We start from the raw sequence: 27910 nt of genomic DNA, 5'->3' as shown, positions 1-27910 counted from the left end.
ATCCCAACTGCTCACTTACCTGACAGGCGCGGCGTGAATATTAATTTATATCTACCCAGCACCCTGATGATGTACAGCATTATCCCCTGCAAGCGCTACGCATCCCTGCTCTGCACCCACTGAGGCAGCACCAGAGCCACCGACGGGGCGTGTGGGGGCTGGGCGGGTGGTGGGCAGCCCCCAGGGCACATAGCAGTGGCTCACCTTGCTCAGGGCCCTGGGACCCCATGGAGGGGACGCTGGTGTTCAGCACGTCGTTGACGGCCGTGTCGCAGTAGAGGCCCCGCTGCACATCGTGCTCGCTGTCCGTCTGGTCACTCTCCTCATGGCCGCTGTCCTTCAGACTGTTCCCCTCCAAGTCCTTGAACGTGGAGCTGCTGGGGGAGACACAGTCATGACTTATTGGGTGGGACAAGGTGGCCCCCGCTGCCCCATGGCGTACAGGGAGACCTGCGGTGGTGGCACTGCTGCCACCACTCAGCCTCGCACCCTGCAGGGACAGGGAGGTCCCCTGCCATCCCAGCACCCAGCAGCAGGGCTGGAGCTGCTCCCCATACACACAGAGCTGGTGCAGGGAGGTAGGGGGGACACCCCCTGCTCAGCACCCTGCAACACAGCATCCAGCCTGTCCCGCCTGGCAGGCTGCCTCTGCCCATGGGGATGGTGTCAGCCAGCTGCTCTGGGTAGTATGGAAGCTGAGAGTGAAGCAGGATTGGAAAACAAAATTTAAAATATATACACTGAATGAGCCGTTTCTATAACTCGGCTCCCTTAAGTCGTATTACCACATATTGAAGTTACACAGGATCTAAACCCTAATTTTTTAGGTTATAGGCCAAATCCTGGTTGTTTAAAGTTTGAAAACTAAGGTCTTCCTAGAAACAGGAATTCATTTTCATGATGACAATGCCATTCTTATTTTTAAAAATAACCCGGCAATGCTGCATCCAAGTTCTCACAGCCTTAAGGAGATCCGACACACAGTTGAACTCCTTGACATCCCCTGCAAGCACAGCCACTGCCGGGTAGACCTGAGCTGCTCCCAACTTCCCCCAAGGGCCAAGCAGCTTCATCACCCCACAGCCGCTAGGCTGGAGGGATGGAAGAGTTTCATTTCTGGCTGCATTTGGGATCCTCCTGCTGCTCGCCACCATCCTGCAAGGGGTGATGCCCCAGGACACCCAGCAGCAAGTCACAGGGACATCTTGAGATGTGCCTTCCCCAGGTGGTACAGCCATCAGTGTCCCTGGGCAACCCACCCTGCGCCTCCTTCCACACCCAGCCTTGGCATGAGAAATCTGCATCCATCGGGGGGATCCACCTGCACCCACGGCTCCAAAATTTCTTGCTGGCTGATTTGGTGTGAAACACCACTGGTGGGTGATGCGGCCTGTGCTTCAAAGCCCCAAAGAGCTGGAGATTTTCATTACTTTGAAAAACCCTTTTGCGTCTCCACGGAAACCAATCAGACCACCTACCATCTGATGCTTTGCAAAAGCACACAAGGGGGTAGCTCTGAAATACATATAAACTGGTAAACCTTCAAACATTACCTTTTAAACAAAGATGTCCCTGTTGAAGCCACTGACTTTGATTCCAGGTGACATCAAAGAATTTTAAGTTAAGAAAGCACTACAAATCTACAATTCATTTGTGTGTGCATAGATGAGCGAGAGGGGCAGGCAGACAACACAGGAAAAGTACAAATAGATTAATTAAAGTGCTGGATTTGAGGAGATTCACTCACCAAAGATAGAAGAGCTACAACATCTTCATAAAGGCAAAGGATGAAAATGATGCCACAGTATGTTACAGAAAATATTTTTTGTTCTTAGATGTCTGCACAGTGTTCCCAGCACCCGTTGTACTAAAAGTACAAGACAAAGGTAGAAAGCGAGGGGAAACACTGTCCTACATGGAGCTGCTGTTCATAATGCGCAGGCAACCCGTGTTACAATGCATTTATCTCCCCTGCAGTGAACCAGACCGTAATGCAGCAGCCACACGACATGTTTCCACGGCTGACACTTCTCTAAAGGATGGGCAGGTCTCAGGGAATCAGCAGCAGCAGCATTTCCCAAACAATACAGCCTCGGAGTAAGCCCTGCTGCAGCAGGCGCGCTGCTTGCCTTTATCTTAGGTGTGAACGAGGAAAGATTAATAGATTGGGTTTTTTTCAGTATGGCTGAAGACTCTCCGGCGAGGGGCAGCATGACGCAGGCAAGCCATCCTCTCTCACAATCGCATTAGCATCATTAAACACCACGAGCCACGCAGGCAAATACACCTGTCCTTCCCTAGCTGAACCCAAGCTGCTTAAACAATGTGCTCACAGCTCCCTTACTCCTTGTATTTTTAAGATGTAAATAAATGGGATCTCAGCCAGGCAGATAATTGGATATTTTTACTGCTCAGATCAGATCTCAGCAGTTCAGGGCCGGCTCCTGCTCTCCGTTACACCCCTGCTGCCATGATGGCTTCTGCAGAGCACCCTGGCACAAACCCAGCTCGCTCGCCGCACACCTCGGCCGGTCCCTGGGGAGGAGAGGGGAGGTGGGCAAAGAGCTGCCGGCCACCTCCTGCGCCCGCATCCTGAGCAGGGAGACGGCCCTCCAGCCCTGCGCGGCGGCCTCCTGACGGGTATTGATTGTGCTGTGTCAGTGCCTTTCCGTGCCTTGGCAATAGCCGGGGAGGCAGAGCCGAGCCTGCCCCACAGGGGGATGCTCACCTCTAGTTTAGCACAGCCCAGCGGGGTTCAGCCAGATAACCCCAGCGTTAACCTCCCGGAGACATTTCTTTGCCACCACTAAGCTCTGAGGATACCACTATTTATCTAAAGAGTTAAATTCCCCCAAGGGTAATTGCCAGGTTGCAACTGAACCGATATTTTCCTTTTTACCCATGGAAGAAAAAAGCCTCGCAAAGTGCTGTTTTGCCTCGGCATTCAACCTAAAACAGTGAGCGCATATCCAACCCAATTATCTGCCCCCAAACGAGAATTTTTTTTTTCTTTTCCCCCGCCTCACATGGCAGGGAGATCTCACCATCCAGATCTATCATTTTATTCCTGTGCATTCAAATAGAATAAACTCTATGAATTTGAAAGTTGTCAGGGTAACAGCACTCCACCTAACTCACTGCAACTTCCCAGCGCGAAGGAGGAAAAGAAAAGAAAAAAACCCTTCCTTTATTGCAAACCAAGAGCAATGGGACGTAATAGGAAGTAAATACTGTTTTTAAAATCAAATGATTACTCTGGAAACATTTTGCATATTAAAAAAAGCAAGTCGTATATAACACAGTAAGGAAGAACATTAAATAATCAGGATTTGGCTGGGCAAACCCAAGTGCTTTCAAGCAAGCCTACGTACCTTTTTATTAAATGAGCTCTGCTGTTCACGTAGTTGGAATCAAAGGAGTAGTTTTCAGTCTGGAAGGAGGAAAAGAAAAGGGAGATGGTTACAAGTCTGATTTCCCCATGACTGGGAACGGCCAGGTTTGAACGCCACATAAGGGAAGGAGCATCCCGGCACGGGACAGACCCCAGCAAGCGGGACGGAGCCAGGCGTGGAAGATTCCAGTCCCTGTCGGTCTCGCCACCAGCTTTCACCAAAAAAAAACCAAGGCTGGCTGGTGACCACAGAACAATTTGCAGAGAAGAAACAATGTGACTACGCTCTGTTACAAAACTAATTGCTTTTAATTCCCTGATGGACTCGGTTCTGTGTGTGTCAATTTGACTGAAAGTTCAAAAGGTATTTTTCTTATTAGTGTATAATTAACACGTTAAAATATTTATTGCATAGATATGTAAATGCCAGCAAGGTAATCCCCTGCTGGAGAATTTAATGCGGGCACTTTTCTTTGTTTTACATCATTTCATTTGCAGAGACAGTGGGCTCTGTTATTAATAAAAAAACAAACAATGGGCAACATGCTTAAAAGTTGGAGGGGAGTAAAAGCAGGGGAGAAAAGCCAATGGGTTTGTCATTTGCAAGCAAAACCCACTAACTTACTCCACACTTGACACACTAACTTTTAACCTGATTACACAGCCCCGGATTTCTGGTGCTCACAGCAGGTAAGCAACCGACAAAAGCAACCAAAAAGTAGAGAAGAGAGCAAGGTGTTAGCGCTCTGGAGGCCACAGTTGGAGCCACAGGGTGGGATGTGGTGGGTGCTGCGTGGTACAGTATGGTGGGAGATGCACGGTGGGACATGATGGGAGCTGAATGGTGGGATGCAGTGGCTGTTGCAGGGTGGGATGTGTGGGAGCTACGAGGTAGGATGAGGTGGGAGATGCATGGTGAGTCACAACAGAAGCCATGTCAGGGACACGGTGGGATCTGCATGGCCGGGCCAGGATCCTCCCTGGGCTTCAGGGACCCATGAGGAGGCAGGTCAGGCACCCCAGTCCATCTGTCCCTCTACCCAAAGTCTGCCCAGATCTGCAGGGATCCCACCTGGGCTCCCACCAGCATCACTCCTGGGCTGGGGGACATTCTTTGCCCCTGCCAGACACCCCTGGCAGCGTTAGGGGTCGACCCTGTTCTGTCCCGCTTCCTCTGGGCTGGCAGCATCCTCCTCCTGGGACAGAAGCAGGGACAGTCACCTGTCCCAGCAGCCTGTCCTGGTTCCTCCTCACCCTGGCCCCGTGGCCACTCTCCTTCCCAAAGTGCCAATTTGGGATACTATGGCCTGTTTTTATGGCAATTATGAACATGGCAAAAATAAATGCATGCATCTTTAATGTCCCAATAAATAAAGGAAAGCAGAGTCTGCTGCTAACGTAATCACAACGGCAGGATGCAGGGAGCAGGGCTGCTGCAGCAGAGCCGAATGTGAAATCCAATCGTACCCCAGCAGAGGTTACACTGCTCTGCCAAGATAATAAAGCAAAGGCGGCGTTGGTTAAATGTGACCTTTTCTCAAATACAGCACAATGTCTAATTTACCAAACAGGAACCTCCCAGAGAGAAACATGCAAGGAGCTGCGAGCCGGGGGAGTTGGCCCAGCACTCAGCACAGCTCAGTTATTACTTTCACATAGTAATTACTGCTGGAGAGTCACGCAGGAGATTTACTGCACAAACTACTGGTCCCTGCAGTTCCTGCATCCTCAGTCCTGCTGGACGACTTTGATGGTTAGAGCTCAGGAGTAAATGGACACATGTATTTTTAAACTTTGTGACGCCCAAGACTTTAAACGCTGCAGAAAACACTGGTCCTGTGTTTATCCATCAATCCTGGTGCTGCCATGCCATGGGGATTGATGCCACCCCACAGCATCCCCCTCCAGCAGCCCCACGGAAGATCCCAGCCCTGCAAAGGGGCTCTGAGGGCAGCCAAGCAATGGAGCGCAGGACAGGAGGACAGGAACCAGTTTTAGAGCAATTCCGGCCCAGCAGGGAGCCCTGTCCACCACGCTGCACTGGTGCAGGTGGCAATGGCTCCAGCAAGCCTGGAGCCTCAGCTGGCCCTGTCCCCACACCCCCAGCCCCACTGCCACGCCAAGCAGCAGTGTGAGACCCCCTGTACCCACCACTACTCTCTGATAAGATGTGCACTTCATCCCTATGGGCTCATCTCAGCCCTGGGAAAACCAGGAGAGGAATGGGTGTCTGAGAGGACCCAGAGGGCAAATTGCAATATATGCAGGTACAACACAGAGCTTTAAAATGCTCAGAGCACTGTCGCTGCATGGCCCAGGCTTCAGGGGCCAAGGGATACCCAGGACTATCCGCAGGGAATGCTCAACCAGTGCTGCCAAAACACCACCACAGGCTGAGGAAACACCGCATGTGTTGCCATCACATGTGCTGCAGCCCAGATACAGACACTAAATCCCCCTCTGACCAACATCACTGGGAGCTTTGCTGTTGATTTCTGACCAAAAAAGACGACCAAATCCTGGCTGAACTGAAACCATTCACTGACAAGCAAACTCCCATCACATCTGACGGACTGAGGTAACACCCTTCCCATGCAGACTCCCTGGTCCACGTGTCCCCCCTGCTCAGGATGCTCCACGTCACTAATGCAAGCAAGCGGGTTCCCGTGGGGTCAGTCACAGCATCCGTTCCCAAGCTTCGAATCCCCCACGCCACCAAAAGCAGCACGACTAATGCTAATTACTTCCAGATTTCGGACAAAACAAGGAGTGACATGGCCACAAGGATGGGAAATCTGCTTCCCTGGGACGAGGGTTTGCACCCTTGGCGAGAGCTGCCTGCCCTGCCTGTACTGGCACATTCCCGCCCATGCATCAGGCAGCCCAGCAGTTTACGAGACCTCTCCTCAGCCATGGGATTATCCATCAAGGTTATCTAGATGCAGGCTAGGGGATCAAAACAGAAAAATAAAAAAGAAATGAGATTTTTCATGGAGAAGGGCTGCTTTATGGTTGCATTATTCAATCGAAGTTCACGTGATCTAATTCTAGTTCATCCTGCAAAGTGCAATTACTCACAAACAGAGGCAAAACAACAGCGAAGGAGAGTATCTCCAACATGTCAACATTTTAATTGGGAAAGGAACCGCTCCCTCTCTTAATGAGGCCCGAAGAACAAAGTTGAAGTACAAAAAAAGAGGGAAAAGGTAAGGCTGGCTGGCACCGATGAAAGTGCGCTCTTCATAAAGTGCATCATCAAGAGGCCAGCCCTCATCTTCTTCATTATTTTGGCAAAAGCGATCAGATCGCTGCTTTCTCACTGATCAGCTTTGCTCCTCCAGAAATCAAAGGGAAGCCCAGCCTCCAGCCCAGCCTCCCCTTTCCATGTCCAGAGCTGGGTATGGCAAGGACCTCCCAAACAGCACTGCCAGTTCTGATCTCCTGCTCATCATAACACAAATAAAAGATGCTCGCACTTGTCAGGATCAGACCCTCAGCCTCTGTGCTACAAATACACAATAAATTCAAGACACTGGGAAGCGCTGAATAACACCTAGCATAACTCTCGGAGGAAAGAAACCCTGCTGTCCTCCAGGCTTGGGATTTGCTTTCCAGATGCAGGAGTGTTGGTGTCAATGCCATCAAAGAGAGAGGCCTGGCTCAGCACGCAGCTTACCAGTGCCTAATTTGAAAAATGCTTTTAACTGCTGCCTTAGCAACACAAATATAAATATAACAACAGACACACTCAGAATCGAGCAATCAGCAGGGAAATTTTAAACTTCCCCCCCCCCAGCGGTTGCTTTTAGTTGAGGACTGCCAATTCCGTTAAATTAAAAAAAAAAAAAAAAAAAAAAAAAAGATGTACAAACATCAGGACAACTCTTCTTGACCCGGACATCGGGAGGTGACTTCCCTGTTAGGAAAAGGTCTGGCAGCAACAGAGCACTGCTCTAACGACTGCTCACTCTCTGCCTTAGAAACAGAAATAAACCCCAGAGGATGCAAAGGTGGTTTAAGAGGAATTAATGCAAGTGCCAGCAGAAAGGTCAGCAGGCTGCAGCAACTCCAGGCACGACCACCGCTGTGGACTGATGGAAAAATAGAGGATTCTGGCTGGAGTCGGTCCCCAGGGCGGGGGGGACATGTCCCGCGCTGTGCCAGGCGGCTTGGATCAGCGCACCCATGTCCCTGCCAGCCTGCCTGCCTCAGGATGGATGCCCAGGATTGGGCTTTTTCTCACTCTTCCCTCTTTTCAGCTATTTCCAATGTTGGTTTTTTCAAACCAAAGTCTGTGGAGGTGAAAATCCAGCTTTCTCTGCTGTGTCTGGATCCAGACTCTCGGTGGAGGATTTGGCTCCTTGGTCCACACATCAGGCCCCCGGCAAAGTCTGTGGTTGTTTGAAGCTGGACCCATCTCTCCTGACCCGAAGTGACAGGTATCCATCCCTCCGCCAGCCTCCGCCTTGGAAGATAACTCCAAAGCATCCCAGTGTGAGGTTTTTTGCCCTTCTTCTCACTTCAGGGTGAAAACATTTCTATCTTTCTACAAATTATTGTAAACCTGCTGCAACCTCCTGCCAAAGCATGTAGGGACCCTTCACAAAATCAGCTTCATAAAAATGACACATTTAGCACCACTTTTTCAGGGTTATCCCTTGAGCCTTTTTTTTTTCCCCTACGTGCCTTGTTAATAAAGCTTGCATGTCACCCTTTATTATTAAAAAACAAAGCGGACCTTTCTCCAAGGCTGCAATGTGCATCTCTCCTTTTGGGTTTCAGAAAATGCTCTCGAAACATGCAATGGCTCCTCATCCTCTGAATCAAGCTGCTCATCTTCACCAGGAGCACCGGTCTGACCTTTCCTCCGTCCTGCAGGCATCACTGGGGACCACAGAAATGGCAAATCATTCCCAAAAATCCACTGGGTCTCCCCGGTGGGAAGGGCAGAGCTTGTAAGACCACTTCTCCTGGTCCTCCTGTATCCTCAGTCCTGTCCTCCATGGGCCACTCAATCACAGGCTCCAGCATCTGCAATAAAACTGTTGCTGCCTGTTAGGAGATCTCACCAGTACTTAATTCTTATGGTTTGAACTATATTGCGGGTGATATAGAATTCATGCAAATTAAATAAAAACACTACAGCTGCACGGGGGAGACAGGGAAAATTTCAAAGTAGAGACCAGGTCAAATGAAGTATGCATCAGCAGTGAGGGAAATATCATTTAGCAAGCTGCTTATTTACCTCATGGGAAACAAATAAGCAGTCTGAGACTCCTTCCTGATGGGAGCAGGCACTGTACAAATCCCCACTGAACACCAAAACCTAGCCCCGCGGCCCTGAGAAGAAGAGTCCGGGCTGGTCGTGATGCTCTCACACCCAGCAACGCAGCTGGTCTCTCTCCCCACACCAGCAGGAGACTCATCAGATGCAGCTCGGGGCTGGGACCAGATCTCAAGGGACATCAGGAGAGGTTTTCCCCCATCGTGTATGATGCCACATAATTAGCCCCTGCACTACTGGCTACTGATGAGGACACTGCTGCCTCAGAGCATCGGTCAAAGCCCAGGAGCAGTGGCTGCAGACCAGCCTGGATGTGCACTGTGGTGCCTGACCCACGCCTCCTTCCCTGCGCTCACCACCAGCTCCACTCAGGCGCTGCCGGCATCAGCAACATCTGCAATAGTGGGCGAGGGTCCTGAGCACTGCGGCTGCAGCCTGGGAAGACGTAGCAGAAAACAGACCCGTATTTCCCAGCTCCTCACTCTCCAGCACTGGCAGGACCTGGCATGGTGGGTATCAGAGATGTGAGAGCAGCACCAGCCCCAGGCTCTGGGGTAAACATCCACGCAAACTCTACCCAAGCAGCTACTGGCGCTTCCACCATGCAGGAAAGTCAGCAAACGCTGAGGACATGGTGGGGCAAGCGATGCCTGTGTCACCCCATGGAGCCCATCACCCTCCCCTCCGACAGCCAAGCCGTGCTGTGGCTCAGGGACCCCCATGGGGTCAGGGACTTTGGAAAGGACCCAGCTGACCACCGGTCCCCTTCTGCAGCTCCAGCCTGCTCCATGGGCACCAGAGCACATGCCAGGGGAGAGGGGCTGAGGGATGCACCTCTGCTGTGTCAACAGCTCCAGGCAAGACAGAAAGTAAAAGTGAAGCAATTCGGCTCTTATTGAGCACCATTTAAGAGCCAGTCACCTGGAGGAGCTGGAAAGGTTAAAAGGATCTGACCTCTGGCATCTCCCTTTGCAGCCATCTCCCGACAGCCCAGCTCCCTGCTAAAGCCTGTAATACAGGAGATTGCAAACTGTAAACTAGCAATATAGTGTCTCTGAAAAAGTAAGTGCATTTAGCATCTGATATTGATGTTTTATAATTAGATGTAATACAGCAGATCATTTTCCTGCCCTTGATCAATGAAACCAGGGTCGGGTTTGGGGTTGGGCTTTTTTGCAGACACTGATTGCTGCCTAAACCAAATGGAGCAGTGCCTCGCTTGGTTCAGCAGGAACGAGCAGAGACGAGGATGTGCAAACACAGCATCCATTTAGATTTACTATCCCCGAAATATAAACAGAATATTTATTTCTGACCTTTTAAGCACTAATTCCAAATTTAATGAGGTACAATGAACATTCCTCAGAGCCGGACTCCATGGCTGCTTAACACCACCGACCCTCTAATTACTACTGTAGCTTAAATAAAGGGCATTTGGTTCTGATGGACATTATTAAACACCGAAGGAACTGAGTCCAGCCTCCATTTTCTCTTGATGAAATAAAAAGCATTGCAGAGAAATCACTGGGAGAGTTCATCCTTTAGCATCACCCCGTTCATCAGAATGAGCAGAAGTATCAAACCAGACTGTATTACGGCGCTGGCATGCCCACTAATCCGCACTGAACTCCTGTCCCCTCCCCAAATAAATACAGGCTTTGTCATTTTTTATCTGAAAATGGATCAGAAGCAGGAGGAAGGGAGCTGCTGTGATGTGATTTTGAAAAAGGGTACAGGATTAGAAACCCAGATTGAATCCCAAGAGAAGCAACACACAATGAAGCCATAATTACACTCCTGAAAGCCACAAATAGTGTCACCCGGTTGAATTTGTCAACATATCAGAAATCTACAGTATGGTTATGAAGGGCAAAAATGCAACAATAAAAAACCTGCCTCACATTCAAATGGCACCTATAACCCAAAAGCTCTTTGGTGGCTGTGACACAGAGGTCCCTCCAGCAGCACCACCAGGGCAGGCACCTGCTCGGCACCATCCCCACAAAACTGATCGAAAAGCAAAATACTGACCCAAAAGGGGAGCATGCTTTCTAGGGGAGAGCATACAGATACCCTCCCTGCACAGGAGCAGCCAGGAGGCTGGCGATGCCCCAGCAGCTGGCCAGTGCCCCCGAGACTGGGACTGGAGGGATTTGGGAGCAGCAGGGGCAATGCCTCCCTCCCATGTGCCCACCCAAGGGCACAGGGACGAGGTCGCCAGCCCCCCTGGGGCACAGCCTTCTGCACGGTGGTGCTGCCTCAATACACCCAGGAAAATTCCCTGCAGAGATATAATAACTAATAAACCTAATAAAAGGGTTTTTTCCCATCACCTGTGCCTGGGACTTTCAGATATGTAACGGATCCATGCATGCAGCTTCCAGTGTGGACTACACCCCTCCCTAAGTAGTGCGAGAAACAATCTGGATCTAATCAGCAGCCCCAGGGTAATGGGGCATGACTTACAGATTTGTTAAAAAACCTTTCAGAACTGTCCTTTCCCTGCCTCCTGCCATTAGGAATGAAAACAAATATAACAGAGGAACCTTTTTTTAAATGTTCCCATCTCTAGGGCTAAATAAAACTCCTTGTCATTCACCTTCTGGAGCGGCAGGTCAGACCGATGCATTTTGTAGGGAACAGGAGAAATCACAGATTTGTCACTGAAAAAAAAAAAAAAAAAAAAGAAAGGAAAAAAAGAAAAACCAAAAATCATTGCAGCTGAGTTAAAAATAGCGAAGGTGTGAGGTGCTGCTGCCAGCTCGGCACATCGGAGTGACCGGATGCTCGGGCAGCTGCCACGCCGGCTGCATCCCTGAACGCACACAAGCCCCGGGGCAGGTGGGGGTGCACAACGGTGCCGGGTGCCAAAACAGAGCCAGGCTCAGCTGCTGCCCCACCGCCGAGGGGCACCTTGCTCCGCTTCTGCATCCCAGAGGAGACGGAGACACCCCCAAGGCTCCCTGGGGCGGTGGGCGAGGGGGCTGGCAGCTGCAGCCAGACCATTTCCCCGCTCAGTGGCTTAGCAGACACAAGTTTGGCCAGGGGTACCGAAACTGGTGCAGCGGCGGGCGGCAGCCCCGGGGGCAGCCAGGGAGGGCAGGATGGGTGCATGGGGACTTCGTTTCTTCTGATTTTGGGGCAAGCAGCGAGCGCTTCCCGTATCCCCTACACACCCCACAGGTGTTTTCATCCTACAGCTTCACCAAGGCCTGATCCGGTCCCATGTGCACCCCCGGCACATGGCCATGTGCACCCACACCCGGCTCTGGAGTGCAAGCTCCACACCAGCAGCTCCTGCCTGGCTCCGGCAAAAATTCCCCAGCACTGCTGGATAATAAAACTGAGGCGAACAGTGCCCCGTGTGCTCATCATGCTGTCATTTACATTGTTTATCTGTAATTGCACGGAAAGGCTTGCAATCAGGATAGCCTTGGCCAGCACCCGCTCTAAGCCTCAAGGGGATTTTGCTCACAATGAAATTATTTATCAAAACCATTTTCCCCGATTTTAATTTTTTTCCCAACTTGGGCAGGAAAATGCAGCTCTCCAGCCCACAAAATTACCCTGCAGCCAGGGGAGTGACTGGGACCCTGAGCAGGACTGGCCCTCCCGGCTCTGCCATCGCCACCCACGGCACCACGCACACAGCCCGGCGGGGAGGTGGGATGCGAAGGGCACGGCACAGCTCAGCCCGGCTCCACTCCCCCCAAAACCTGCTGTCCCCCAAAAGGTGTCACACTGGCTCCAGCAGCCTTGGGGACACGCCAGCACCCGTTCAAAGAGCCCTTCCTCCCCCCTGAGCCATGCTGCCAGCTCGGAGGCACCAGGAAACTGAGGAATTTAGCCCAACAGGAGCCTGTTTTCTCCCAGAATAAACTGTAGGGAAATAAATGATAATAAAGCACCCGCCGGGTTAGGGGATCTCTGCTCCCGCAGTCGCTGGATGCCCCTCTCCTCCCCACACTGCCCCCCCCCCCAGCCCGACAGCCACCCCACACTATTAACAGCCTGGTAAAAACAGCCTGTTGGTTATTACAAAGATGCCAAAACCTTACTACTTCTTGTTCCTTCCAGTTAATGTACCATAGCCGAGGATGAATTGCTATTACAACGAACTAAAAATAAAAATGTTTCAGAGGCCGTAATTGGCTTGTCTTGTTGGGCTTTTTAAGGAGCCAAAGTACCAGTTCCAGGCTATTAGCCCTAAGGTTGTAGGAGAACGGTATAAAATATTTCTTCATTAAAACCCTACCTTCTCCACAGAGGTGTTTTTCTTTAGGGCTTTCTTCCCCCTTTCCTTTTTTTTTTTTTTTTTTATTCTTGCTTTTTTAAAAGACTTGTGTTATCAAATAAGCTTTAGTTAAAAGAGGACTTCGGAAGCCCAGAGGTGATATAAATAGACAGGGCTCGGTGCAGCTGGAGAACCAGCCAGAGCCTTCACTCATCTATTCAGGTCACTTTTCTACAAAACTTACGTAATATTCCTCAGTCACATCTGTAATGTTGGACCGTTCTTAATAATCAGCACCAAATCTTGCAGTCCTCGGGAAGACGGTGCTCTGTGCCAGCAAGCACCCAGCCCACCGGCACAGGATGGGGACCGCCACCACCGCAGGCTGCAGACCCTCTACCAGGCGGCCAGGGGTGCCCCAGCTGCTCCCTGGAGGGGGTACAGCAGAGGGTTTTTTTCGTTTTTGAGGCCCTTCGGTGCTACTTCGTTCCTAGGAACCTTAGTTACCACCATTACTCAATATCGGCAACAAACCCAAGAAAACCGGAACCATTTATTCAGCAAAACCCTTCTTTCAAAAGAAGCAGATGCTCTGCTGAGCGAGGACTTGGCAGCTCGGCACCAGCCATCCTGATGAGGATGGTGACGATGCACCAGCAAAACAAAAATTCTTTATGGTCACAACTTTAAAATCAGCTGTAAGTCCTGCCGCTTGCAGAGCCCGCTCCGACCGACGGCAGCACCTTGGGGCTGCCCTCACCCTCGCACGGAGCCGGGCATGGCAAAGAGCTCTGACAACGGCTCAGAGCGGCGTGCCATTAAAATAAATAATAATAATATTGATAAGGATGATGACCAGTCTCTAGATAACACTGCACAACCAGGGAAACTCAGCAGAAGAATTACAACAGAGCCTTTTACTTTCTGCTTTTGCGCAAGAAGGAGGATGACACGTTTCTTTGAAATGACAACCCAACAGTTATTTACTACTTTGATTTTGTGATTTGAAGGTTGCTGTTAGAAGAAGACTATTTCTGTTAGGTACAATTGCTATTTTTTGATAGTGTCTAGGCAATACCTTGTTAAAAAGGGCAAAACAACAGTTATTAATTACCCTAATTAACCCAATTCATAAGACACATTTGTGTGGCTGTCATGACAACTGCTTTGACTAACTTGCCAAGAATAGCTTAGCTGTCCATTCAAATAAATCCCTGATAATTACTAGTCTAGTTTACTGGGCTTCTGTGATAATAATAATTAGTGCTACTGTACAAAAGGTCACGCTAAACAGTTTATGAATGATGCATTTTGCATGGTGATTACATGAGTCACGCAGCATCCAGCAAACAGACGCAGCCACGTTTCCAACGTGGCAAGAGGCGATTAGATGGGAGCCTGTGGCTGCTCTGCCTTCAGACAGCACGGCGGGCCGAGAGGGAGAAGTCATTAAGGTCAGAGAAATAACCAAGGAGAAGCTGGGTGAAGCTGGGACAGCCACCGACCTGCCTCCTCAACAGCCAGGGTGTCCTTTCGTCCATCTGTCCACCCAGCCACCACAAGCCAGGAGGTGGTACCCTACTTCTAACGAAGGCAGTGGTAGAGACACCAAAAAGCTTCCAAGCCTGCCCTGTCGCATGGTGGTATCTCACCTCGCCACCTCATTCCCCACCCCCGGCAATGACAGATAACCATGGGTCACCCCTCTGGTTTTGACATACTTCCTCATTAGTAGGTTTCAGGATCAACCACAAACGTGGGGTCAGGTCACCAGGAGCATCACGAGTCAGGGCTGAGCAGCTTCAGCCCTCTCAGTCTCCATCTCTGCTGGAAGAACCCCTCCAACCTGTGGTTTGGGTCTCCCCATAACCACTCGCAGCTCCAGCAGACCCTGTGGGTGCTGGCTGTCCTGCGGGCAGCAGGCACTGCTCAGCCCAGCATCACTGCTCCTGCGGCTGCTGCAGGCGCCAGAAGAAAGGCTGCCTCCCCCCGTGGAGGGGGCTATGCTTTCATACACCTTCACCGCAGGAAATCCTGGGCCGCCAAATGCCATTTTTCCTTTGCTGAGGTTTGTAGGTGAAAACTGATCCGTGGGATTCCCTCTGGCTGCACCTATACAGAGGCAAGAGGGGACGGGACCGCAATGCGCCAATGCTGCAAAATCCTGCAAAAGCCCAGGGCAGGCAGGGCAGCAGGGCAGGGATGGAGGCAGCACGCTCACATTTAATACAGAGGACAGCTGCCAGCTCCATGGAAATCTATGAAATCACCCCATTTAAAATAAATTCTGATTAAATACCACATATGGTCCTTATTGTCTGTCCCTTGTTACCTATCACAAGAGGCATCTGCATGTAAACAGGGTCTTAATCTGCAAATATTTGTCTGCTACAGAACTCTCCTCCCTCACCCCCACCTGAACTTGCAATTATTCTTATTGATTGACTTTAAGAGAGCACCATGCACATGCCTCGAGCTGCCACGCGCCGAGCAAACAAGGGAACAACACCAGGCTCCGCTGTAATCATTACCGGGGCGAGCAATTGCCCTGTCACACATGGCAGGTTATGGCTTCAGACTGGAGGCAGCAAGGCCAGATGAACGCTTAAAACGTCATTACAGTGTGAAAAGCGAGGATGTAGAAATGACACCTCCTTTCTCAACAAATCTGTTCCCGGAGCATCTCCCAGCTCTGCGGATATTTCATCTCGTTAAGCCTGAAGAGCCGGCATAGCCCTTGGAGCAGGGACGCAGGCTCGCGGCCACTTTGCCTGCCAAAATAAGCTCTGAAGAGGACGTCTTCAATCTGGGGGAAACTGGATTTGAGGTCCCGAGAAGGATTTCAGCACTGGAGCCTGAGCCCAGGCTCGCTTGCGCAACACCCGCAGCCCTGGCTGAAAGCGTGCGTGCTAGAAGACCAGGTGCTGTTATCAGACCAACGAGGGGAAATTAGGGAAACCTGATGCTGAGCAGAACCTTCCCCAGTTTTCCCAAGTGAAGTTTGCAGCTCAGTTCAATATGTTAGTGTCTAATGAAGGTTTCCCCCATACTCTGCAGGGTATAATCATTCTCCTCTTAATGAGCATGTGTTAATGGCATATTAATGCTGACAACAACTAAGTGCAGAGAACAAGAGATGAACATATTCCAAAATTCATCTCTTTTTTTCTGAACAAAGGAATCCATCGCACGGCTGAGCAAGCCCCAGCCCGGCGGGAGCCCACGGCTCCCACAGCGATGCCGCCGGCTCTGGTCCAAGGGCTCACCACGGGATGCAGAGCCTGGATGGGACCACGGCTTTGGTCTCTTGCTAACCCAACCCCTGCAATTAAACCGATGTACAGGGAAGGATCTCAGCCCAAGCGCGGTACCTCCCCCCAGAGAGGGGACACAGCCACAGTGGGGCTGAACAAGAAAGCAGAACTGCTCGCAAATGTCTGGAAAAGCGTTTCACTGGGCAGACAGGTTCGGATACTGTCTCTAAGCCAACAGCCGTGTGGATTTGATCACTAAATGTCACTGAAGCTGGGCCCCTGCCAGAGCATCCAGATGTGAATCTGAATATGAAAAGTCCAGGAGGGAGCAGGTGATGGGAGACGCAGGCGCAGGCACCGAGCCCCATCCCGGTGCCGCTGTCCCAGCCCATCTGGGTTTGCGGGAACAAGTTTACATAAGCTCGCAGGCATGGAAAAGAACACACACAAAATGGGTGTTTTCCTGTTTTTTCATCTCTGTTTGTGAAGGCAGCTCCCAAAACCCTGACAGCTTCCCACAAGTCGCATCAATCCGCCCCGCGGGTGTGCTGGCCGCTGCCAGGCGCTGCAGGGAGGCGCGGAAGCCTAATACCCTAATTGCCTGACTCCCGTGTGCTCCCACCAGCGCATACACTTAGGTTTCCAGATCGATAATCAATGCTAGAATCAATAACAGGGAATTTAGCTACATTATAAAAACAGTAAAATCAGCCAATACTGAGAAATGACTATTGAGTCCTGTGTTTTCTGTACTCACTTAGTCTAATAATGGTGAATGATATTTTCCAAGTACATTATTCAGCAATAAAACCACCGAATTATTTGATCTCTTTCTAACCTTTATGATTCTAAGCACTCTTTTTGACCCAGATTGAATGAGGCAACATCTGCAGAGCCTTTCACAAAATTGTACTCAGCATGCACTATAGTAGGTCCGCTGCCAAAGATAAATGTTATTATTTTAAAGCCATCATCCTCCTAATAGATGAGCAAACACACTGCATTAGCATAGCCTGCAGAGCTCGAGCACGGGTGAGAAAATGCCAGAGGGTTTTCGCTTAATGGAATTTTACATACCTGACTTAGGATGGGTTAATGCAGTCTACCAACACGGGAATTTTAAAACCTGCCCTGTGGCATACACCTGCCATTACAAAAGATGGTATAATCTGACAAGCTCCAGATCCCCGTGAGAACCACGAAGGATTCACGTCCAGATCTCCAGTGGCCAACAGGGCATCAAGACAAGGACCTCGTCTACACGGCCCCACCACATACAGACCTACGCTATCTACCACAGCCCCACACGATGTATCGGGTGTAAGGAGGAGGAGCGGCTGGGGTTACCCGCAGCGTGCTGAGGGTTTCCATCCGAGGGTGTACAAAGTGCAGTATCTGCGATGCACATCTGTCCACTGCAGCATTAGCACTTGCCGCATGCAAGCCTTCACCAGCCTAACGAGAACTCACCGTAATCCTGTGTTAAACAGGGAGGCACTTCAAGGCTAAGTGCTAATCACTTGTTCAGCTGACATAAGCCATTACTTCACTCCAAATTTAGACCAGAAACTTGAGGGAGACACTGAAGCAATGATGCTGTGGTCTTTTCTCCAGCAAACCCTCCAACAGGTGCCACAGGCAAGCTCTGCCCCAAAAGGAACAGCGAAATGGGGAGCCATCCACGGCCTCAGTGCCACTTTGCTGAGCCCTGGGTGATGCTCCTCTGGGGACAGCAGGAACTGGGACCACAGGGGACCCCAGGAGACAACACACACTGCAGCCCTGTGAGGGTAGGGCTGCCTGCAGAGCACCCCATTCATCACCAATTCAGAGCATGCTCTAATTTAAATTATAATTACACTTATAAGTACACAGATTACAACTATTTATGCTACAAATAAGACCATCCTGTATTTTAATTAACAGAAAATGATTGGAACTCAACCATAGTCTCTGCTGGGAACAATATCTAATCATTTATTGAAGCAAGGCCATGTGCCCAGCCCCGCAGGCAGCCTGGCAGGGAAGGGGGAGCAGGCAGGGCTGGAGGTCCCCCCATCCGAGCCCTCGCATGAGAGCAGGACCCACCATCAGAGGGGGTCACAGGAGAGGTCTCCCAGGAGAGATGGAGGGCTCGCGGCTGGTGAGCCTGCAGGCAGAGCCTGTGGATGGAGGCAGGCAGGGGATGAAGGGCAGGCAGGGCTCTGCCCTTCCTGGCTGATGGGAATTTAGGAAAGACCCCAGCAGGATGCCCTCAGTGAGGGCAGGAGCCCAAGGACCTGGGAGGGCACCTGGCTGATGAGCTTCTCTGGCTCAAAGTCCTCAGGAGGGACTTCAGGAAATGGCAGCTGGAAAATATGGCTCGAGCAGATGCGCATGAGGTTGTTAGTGCGCCTGGCCTCAACGATGCCTTTGCATGCAGCATGTGCTTTATGCAAAGCGAGCGACGGGGAGAAACCACAGAGTTCAAATCGCTCAATACAACAAGAGTTCATTTGGAAACTAATATAAGAAAGGCCATAAGTAGCATGCAAGACCACCCTTTTGTCGTAATTTAAAAAAAAACTTACTATAAATCTTCCGTAATTTAAGGGAAAATTCTTATCTGCCATGTAAATATATGTGCCGGAGCTTTTTTTATAGACTCAACAAGTAAGAGTTATGCATCAGAAATATGCATCAGAAATTCAAATTTATGGAGAGGAAAACAAGACGCGCCTCTCTATTTTCAGTAAAAGTGAACCATAAAACCCAAACCAGTAAGCATAAAATCAAATGAGATATATATATGGTTATATGACATATTACATACTTATTTGCATAATTAGGTACAATATGTAACAATTCTATACACACTTTTTATATGCTTATAAATATATCATGTATATCATACAGTGTATAGCATATAACAGATAATATATAACAAATAATATAGAGAATGCAATATATAATGATATAACCATATCCATGTTGAGCACTCTAGGTGTTGCTATCAGCGGAGAAGGGTTTTACTGTTAAACACAGCTTGGCTCCTGCCACCACACCACGCAGCGGCTTCTTAACTCCTCCCCAGGCTCCTGCAGCGAAGCCCCTTGGTACCACCCAGCCAGGACCCCACTGTGGGCTGGAAAACCCTTGGAAAATCCCAAGAGAGGAGCCAGGATGGGGTCACAACCCCGTATCACCCGTACAAAACATACAAGGATTAGTGGTGGACTTGGCAGTGCTAGGTTTACAGTTGGACTTGATAATCTTAAACGCCTTTTCCAGCCTCAGCGATGCCGTGACAAGCCAAAGCTGTTGGACTAAAGGCTCGCCTAAGCCACCGCGCAGCGAGCGCGGCCATCAGTGAGGGACGTAGTTAAACGTGAGTGGGAGCCGGCGTGTTTATCTCTGTTGCAAGGTATTCAAATGAATTTTTCCATACAGAGAGCTTGGAGCGATTACATTAGGAGACGTATAATTTGGTTAGGCTGACCTCGGAACGGAATCAAAAGCTGCTGATTTCCATAATGTCGGCCTCTGACGCTCGGGGAGGTCAGGGGATGTGCGGCGATACACAAAACACTTTGGGAGTAGTTAAGCTGAGGGATTTGCTGGGACTCGTGATTTCGGGGGTGTATTTGGAGCGAGCAGGGAGCGCAGCTGGGGAGGTTGGGGTCCCCCCCACAGGCTCGGGCTCCCCGGGGGGTGCAGTGTGCCCGCTGGCTGCCCTGGCAGGGACCCCCGAGCCCTCCCCAGGGAGGGGGGAACCAGCCCCTACCTGAAGTCGGAAGCACCGCTCCTCTTCGGCAGGCTCTGGGAGAATCAAGGCTGCCGCTAGCTCCCAGGCAGGGATGCACAGGCACAGAAATGCAGAGGCACTAATGAGAGCCATGACCTGTGCTTACCCATCACGGTGCGCATCGCAGGCACAAAAAAGTGCTGAGTTACAGTGACCTCCCAAGGAGAAAACAAGACTGGCAACGCTTGCTGCAAAGTCAGCTTCCGACTAGTCAAACGACGACGCTCATAATGTTTTAATTATTTTCTCTGCTGAAAATAAGCCTTATTTCAACAGCCTGGCATGCCTCAGCGCCACAAACTTTCTCCGGGTTGGAAATTATCTCCGTTTTCTTCTTCCCCCCCCCTGCTCTATACACAGCATTACTCAGAAGCAAGCCAAATCCCTTCCAATTATGTACGATGACGTTTCCCCAGCACCACACTAAAGCAAGGCCCTTCACTTCTAAATGGCATGGTTTATAACAAATTGTCTGTTATACCAGACAGAAACTGATTTCCTCAAACCCAGCATATTAAAGTGAGTACATTCATTCTGGTTGTAACACACAAAATGTGATTACAACAGACACTTTGGGGGCTTTTTAAGGCTAGCGGAGAAGAGGAGGATAAGCTGGAGGGGAAGAAAGAATTGACAAGTAGAGAAATGACAGAGAAAGGGGAACAGCCACGCTGATTTCATTTCTTACAAAACAAAAATCTTTGTGTGTTGTTGAAATGTGCTTTAGTTAGCACCGCCAGATAGCCAGAGCAAAAACTGCCGGTGCTGCCTGAAACGAAAATTGCTCTATTGTGCTTAGAAAACCATTTCCTACAGTGAGGAGAACGCTTTCCAGGTAGTAAAAAGCGTATCTGAAACCAACAGGGCCTTATCCTGCAACTGTTGCTCGCTCAAATAATCCCTGCTGCCACGAGGAGCCCAAACAAAATCAGTGTGAGTGAGGATTACGCGGGAGTGTATCAAGGTTGGGGGATTAGACCAGGATTATCACTAAAACCAGTAATTCCCCATCTTACTGATGGTGGCCATCAGCTCAGGAGGCAGCGGATCGCCACAGCCGCAACCCCTCGGTGCCGGGGCCGGAGCTGGGTCTGGGACCTGCTGGGCACGCAGGTCCCTGGAGGACTCGAGTCCTGATGGATCAGGGCTGCTCCACCTTGACCTCTCCAGTGGGACCTCCCAAAGCAGCACCAGAGCAAGCCCATGCCTGGTCCACACCCTGCTCACAGTGAAACGGCAGCACTGCTGCTTCCCTTCCCTGCCACTGCCGTGACGGAGCCATCCTGCACCCCCAGAGAGTCAAGCTGAACCTCCATGCTAGTTCTACCTTTGGACATCCAACCTCTCAAACAAGACTTGCCCGCGCCCATTTCACACCTCCTCACTTCTCCCATGCTGGGTCCTGCCGGGGACCAGCCACCACTCAGCCCCGGCTGAGACGGAGGGGCAGAGCCAGCTGGCGTGCCCCCGGGGATGCTCCCCGTCCCAGGGCAGCGCTCGATGCACCAGCACTGTTTCCCAAGGCGGCACAGATTTTGGATGTAAAACTGTCCCTGAAACGCAGATGCAGCCATTACATGCACCTTGTTTTCTTTTAAAACCGCGAAGTCAAAATCCAGGCATGTAAGTGTTACCCAAGGGTGGCTGCTCTACATGCAAGTCGTGTCCTGAGAATCCTAAAAGGCTCGGCATTCAGACCGGTTTCCACACCACCCCAATGCAACGTGCATTTTTATCGAGGAAGCTGCCTAATGGCTCCTATTAATTTTGATTTTTTAATCTCCTGGTACAACTTCCAGTAATATACATGCAAAACTTGACAACAAGTCCTTTTGGTTTCAAAGCTGACTTCCCCTCCGGCTCAGCAGGAAGAAAAAAAAAAAAAATAAGCCCTCGGCAGCAGCAAAGCCTCTGACCGGCAATGCCCTTGCAGCTCCGACATGTCCCACTCTGCCTCCTGCAAAACAAAACACTAATGGGGGCCAAGCTTCCCCCTGTCAGCCACAATCACCAGAGCTGCTCGCAAACGCTTCTTGCATATCATTGCCTACCACCACAAGGATGCTAAAAGGCTGCGGGCAGGGGTCCCCAAGTGGTACCTCAGCACCCAAGGGACCACCGAACCCCAGTGAGGCCGAACCCCCCCGAGATGTCCCTCACTGCCTCCCGATGCTCTCTTGGCAGCCATGCCCTGGCACAGGGAGAGCCGGCAGCTGAATCCAGCCCCCACCCAAAGGGAAAAGCTTTTCAAGGGTCATCTCAAACTTTTTTTTGCATCCTCAGAGTGGGGTTGCAGCCCCTGCAGACACCGCTGTTAATCCCTTGTGGATCAGCAGGGAAAGGTGGGGAGCACTGACAAACCCAATTACCACCGGCACGGCATGGCACCGCCTGCCCCAAGACCTGCCACTGTGCATACCACTGCTGCGGCACGGGAGGAAACATTTCCTGAAGCTCCACAAACAACCCATCCTTGGGGACTTCTATTTCAAGGTTCCTGACTGTTAAAGTAAATGAGCCTCACGTTAAAGACCAGCTACATTGCAAACCGACCGCCGCCAGGACAGCGCGTGTCTGCAGAGGCAATCGCTTACTCCCAGCCACAACCATCATATGCTAAGCGACATCGCCAGCGACACATTTACCTCTGTATTTTATCTTTTATCAAACGACGCTCTGCCTTCTCATCAGGCAAAGTCACTCCTAGGTGGAGCAGCAGCGATATCTCCCCGATGCTGACACCTCATAAAGGCTCCCCAGGGAAATGCCAGCAGCCTCGTCACTGGAGGCGACTCAAACCAGCCCAGACAAAGTCCCACTGGATGCACTGCAGGGAACAGTTTGGCTCTGGAAACTCTGGGCAGGAACTGCATTTATTAAATGCTCATCACCTGGAGGTGTACCAGTAGCACGCTTCACACGTGTATCATCACACCATAATACCTGCTAAGGCAGCGATGGGCTACGGCTGCGATGCTCCTCCACGGAAGCATCTTCTATGGAGTTTCCGTGTCACCCTGTGTGCCAGGACAGGGTTGTCACTCTAGTCACCACTGAACCTCCTCACCCTCTGGGGTCACCTGGATTTTTAGGAGCCAGCAGAACCCACACCACCACCAAGATAAACTTCCCTTGCAACAGCTGGAAGCATAACACTGGGACTCTCTGCCAAAAAACATAGAAGTTCCCACCCTAAACCAAACTTCCAAGCAGCTTTCAGTTGGGATTTCTCCTCCCTGTGCCCTGGCCCTGCCCTTTTGTCCAAAAGCTTTCCCTAGGAGCAAGCAGATTCCCACCAGGACATGCTGCTCTCCCCAGGAGCACCCACCCATGAGCTGCTGATCCCTCAGCAGGGCTGGAGAAGCGCAGCTGCCCTCCTGCATGCCCGCGGGGCTGCTGCAGGGCACATTTTCAGCTGACACTCCATGGCACTCATTACAAGAGACAAATTTATTGCTCCAGGCAAGGTACCGGTTCTTTGCAGTGCATCCCACCTGTACAAGCGATGGGGAAATGGGGCGTGCTGGAGCCACAGGGAGAAGCAACGAGCATCCCAGCTCCCTCACAGGAGGGTGTGCAAGGCGGTGGGGGTCTTTGGAGAGCACACGCTGCCGGAGCCCAGGCTAACGAGAAGGGACATGGAAAGCACTGCCTTCTGCCCGCAGCTGCCTATTAACTTTATCAGCCGAGCTGTGATGTTCCCGATGCTCCTTCCCTCCTCCTCAGCACGGCAGACCTCCCCTGCCAGCACGCACTTCTGGCTAACGCCAACATGATGGATTTTATGACTGAATTTTGTCTGTGGCAGTGAATCACAGGCTGACAGGGTGCTCCACTGCTTGGTGCCCGTAGCAAGGCACCAGCCAGAGATGCGCTTGAGACCCCTCTGCAAAGCACACTGCTCTGGGAAGGCAGGAATTCCTCAGGGACCGCAACCCCCAACATCCCAACAGCAACGGTCACCCACATCCTTGGGATGCATCCCCCAGGCAGCTAGGCTCCCTGAGCCCCAGCTGACACCTAGCAAAGGGCACAGGCAAATCTGAGCATCAACGGAGATCCCCTCATGCACGAAGGGTGGCATTTCCCACCCCCAGCCTGCCCAGGCACAGCACAAGGAGCAGACAGCTTTGGTAGCAGCTCTTCCGCCTTACCTGACCAGGGACAGGCTTAGCCCAGACTGCTCCTACCCAGACTTGGATGCAAAGTCCCTGCCTCCACCCACTGGGGGACCTGGGAGCAGAAGAGCCTGCGCAGCTCTATGGCTGGACACGTGCAGTAGAATATACGAGCGCTTATATTCAGGTCATTCCCTTTCTGCTATGGCTAAGAAACTCTATTACAGCTTTTATACCAACACCAGAAGTTAAAATTGAGCTTTAATGCTCTGGACCAGCGCTGGGTTGCTCCTGCCATACCCTCCCAAAGGCAGGCAGAGTCATGGTGCCGCAGCCACAGGCAACCGTGCAGGGCTGTGCTGGGGCACCGGTGCAGGAGGTGCCTCCTCACAGCATCTCAGCAGGTAACCTTGAACAGGCAAAACCCTAATGGAGCCTGCACGTGTGAGGGCAGGAGAGCCTCCAAACGCAGGCTGAGCAGAAGGAGGCTAAATGCCCACGATCTGTCACGGAGATCCCGACAGCCCCCTCCTGACCGTCTGGTCATTAAAAGCTGCACCTCTGCTTTGAGCAACCGGCATTTGGGCTGGGAGCACTCCAAAACTGGGCTGACACCAGTACATGACCTCTCGGGAGGTGGTTCTGTAGCCTTAGCAAAGGTTGAACACCAGGCTTCAATGAGTATTTTGCCAATACAAACACTGCAGGATGAAACCCGCCAGCACCAGCCCTCTCCAGCGGCCCTGCAGACTCTCGCAGAGGGCCAGGCTCGGCTCCCCACAGAGCAGATAAATCTGAAGCAGCTCCACTGTCTTCAGCAGCAGCATCTTACATTTACACCAGCACACTGAACGCAAAACAGAGCAAGCCATAAATATTTCAGCTGCTTTTTCAGCTTTGTTATTCTGCTCAAAGCAGGAAACATGACAAACCTTTGATTGTTTTGCTTAATACCAAACAATAATTCAAAGAGAGACAAACAAGCAACATTAAATGATGCCTGTGATGTACAGGAAAGCTGATGAATTAGAAGAACCTGATGAGAATGGTGTGGATCGGAGCAGACCCTTTCCCTGCCTTTGGCAGGTACCACGCATCCCTCCTCCAGTTGCACACCCATCCTGCACGGCGAGGGGACAGTCCCAGGCCAGGCGTGCATGTGGTTGCGCTGGGGCACCCTGCACTGCCTACACCCCAGCACAACACGCTGCCTCCAGTGGAACAGCCACCAACACCACTTTCAACCACCTTTTAACAAACTCTTGTTTGTTAATGAGCACCTTGTCCCCTGAGCATCATCATACCCAAAATCCACTTGCAAAGCAGCCACCTCCAGCCTCCCAGCAGCATGGAGGCAGCCTGGCCAGGCACACCCATGCTAGCACCCCCGCTGGGGCATCCCTGAGGGTGAAACATCCACCCATGGCCACATCAGGGCTGCCCCAAAACCTGCAAGGTGGGTGCCCACCACTCCCCCCTGCCCGTCCTCCACCACTCCCTCACCCAGGGCATCCAACGCACGGAAACCACCACAGCCTGTTTGCTCAACACGTCGTTTCAGCAGCGCTTACACCCACAGACCCACAGCCCATGGTCCACGTGCAAACCCATCACCGATGCCACAGGGGCACGGGCTGCCTGCCTGCACTCACCTCTGGCAGCGGCATCCCGTTGATGATGAGGTCGGGCTGCTGGGGGCTCTGCCCCGTGAAGGTGTGATGGTAAATGTGGTTGGAGCCGGCGTTCCTGTTGTTCTGGCTCTCCACGTTGAGGAAGGTGCTTTCAGAGCGGCGGCAGCCCAGTGGCAGGGTCTGCTGGTGGTAGTCGAAGTAGTTGAGGGATGAAGTAAGAGAGGAGCAGCTCACAACGTTCATTTTATCTGTCTCTTCCACGTCCCGTGGTACCAGGCGGATATCATTCTTGCTGATTTTTTTCTTTTTGCTTGATTTCTTTTGATGCCCGTAGGAGTATTCTGCAATTCTGGGGGACAGAATGAAAATGAATAGCTGAGAGCATCCCGAACCCTGCCCCACTAAATACACATGCTGAAACCCAGAGGGCTTGTCCCCCATCTCCATGTAGGCTTCTTAGTCATGCACATTACGTCATGTTTTGAGACTGGTGGCACAACACAGACTTTAGCTTATTTTCATATGCATAACACTTTCAGGTCAAATATGAAAAATAATGGGAAGGAAGAATGCCTTTGGTTTTTTCTAGTGTTTGTAATTGCTGATATTTAGTTACTAGGAGTAAAGTCCAGCCTGCAGAAGAGAAAAATGGAGATGTTAAAATCCATGAACTGAAAAGGGTACCTGCATTCATTTCCATGCATAATAAGGATTTTAAAAGTGATTTAATTTGGTCCCTATAATGAAAATTCAAAACGAATAGCGGATTTTTTTCCCAGTTCATTTTCCATAGCAGTAAATAAAGCAGACCCAGAAGCAGTCCTAGCTGGCAAGCTCTACTCTCTCACACTCCAAAGGCTGTTTGTTTATTAATGTTTTATCCAAATTGCTGGTGTTTTGACTATCTCCTGATAATACCTAATAACTCAAAATCTTTTCTCCAGCCGCATCCTATTCCTCCCTCACTCCCCAGCACGCACACCCCCTTCTGCTGGGAAACGCTTTCACCTTCCAGAAATCAGAGCGCAACAAAACTGTGTTTTGCAAAAATAAATTATCCTTTTTGACCTTTTTTTCTTTTTTTTACTGCAAGCTTGTTTTTCTCTGCCTTTCTTTCCCTCTTTGCTTCCCACCTGCCAAAAGAATCAACTGATTAAGTGCCTTGTTTGCCTTCTGCAATACACCAGAGGAAAAAAGTTACCGTAAAACACCACCCAAGCAAATAATGACAAATATGATTGCACCTTGCATTAACTGGGTATGCTCAGCTCAGAGTGACTGTGGCTTCTCTTTCCATAGGGAGCAACACAGCCCTAGCGAATGCCTCACAGATGAATTTGTACATGCACTGCACTGGGCAGCTCGGTATTTCACAGAGAAGCACATCAAATGCTACCCACAGTCAGAAATACACATTTGAAAGTCAGGACTTTGCTGCTTTTCTTGTTATGATTACAGCATTAAAAAAAAAAAAAAAAAAAAAAAAAAAAAGACACACCAGAAACAAACAACCCAATAGCTGCAACAGAAATAATGGGATGAACAAATAATACAGTTTATCTAGAAAGGCAAATATTGGACAAATATTCTTGTTCCAGAAAGCTAATTGCCTGAGCATGAAAATGCCAGCAAGTCGAACAGCTCCCATATAACCTTACATGCCTCATAAATTAACACATTTTATGAAGACTGTCCAGCAGCTCTTGCAAGAGACTCTAAAACAAGGCACTGCCAAGCCCAAAGGCACGCACCCGGTGTGGGGAGAGGGTGCCCCACGGTCACAGCCGCTGCTGCGCCTACCTGGTGCTTCTCTACCTCCGCAGCTGACTTCTGCTCAGATGCACACTGATAACCGCCTGTGCATCCCCCTGAGCATGCAAATAAATCAGGGGAAGGCAGGGATTTCTGTTGTGCCAACAATCTATATGCTGCTGACTCCTCTAACAATGCTTGATGAAGCTTTAATTGTTTTGTTTACCTAAATGTTTAAGTTTGGCAATGCGAGAGCCCAATTATTTCCTGCAGGCATTCATTTTGCTGTCCTTTCTCTATTGACCAATTATTTAATCAAACTGCACTTCATTAATCCCTAAGCCATCACAGTAAACCCGGGGCTTATACATATGTGTGAAGCTGTTAGGGGCACCACCACAACGTGATTTTTATCTATTCAGGCCCTATTCTCCTTTAATGGGCCAAGCTGGCAAGAAAGCT

The 27910-nt window shown here is 50.6% G+C and overlaps 1 protein-coding gene across 2 annotated transcripts in view; it reads right to left on the bottom strand.

Moving 5' to 3' along the window:
• PCDH19 (protocadherin 19) overlaps positions 1-27910 on the bottom strand; it is a 59840-nt gene that overhangs the window by 28265 nt on the left and 3665 nt on the right. The window contains exons 2-4 of one of the 2 annotated variants that reach the window (XM_040614676.1): positions 25718-26045; positions 3372-3430; positions 205-377 (exon numbers count right to left, since the gene is read on the bottom strand). In XM_040614676.1, coding sequence (XP_040470610.1) covers positions 205-377; positions 3372-3430; positions 25718-26045 — 560 coding nt within the window. The remainder of the gene's footprint in view (positions 1-204; positions 378-3371; positions 3431-25717; positions 26046-27910) is intronic. The other variant, XM_040614678.1, reaches the window with a different exon arrangement.

Source organism: Falco naumanni, chromosome 14 (assembly GCF_017639655.2).
Source record: "Falco naumanni isolate bFalNau1 chromosome 14, bFalNau1.pat, whole genome shotgun sequence".
NCBI classification, from domain to species: domain Eukaryota; kingdom Metazoa; phylum Chordata; class Aves; order Falconiformes; family Falconidae; genus Falco; species Falco naumanni.
Note: the sequence above shows the minus strand (reverse complement) of the source record. Positions and strands in the feature narration are given on the sequence as shown.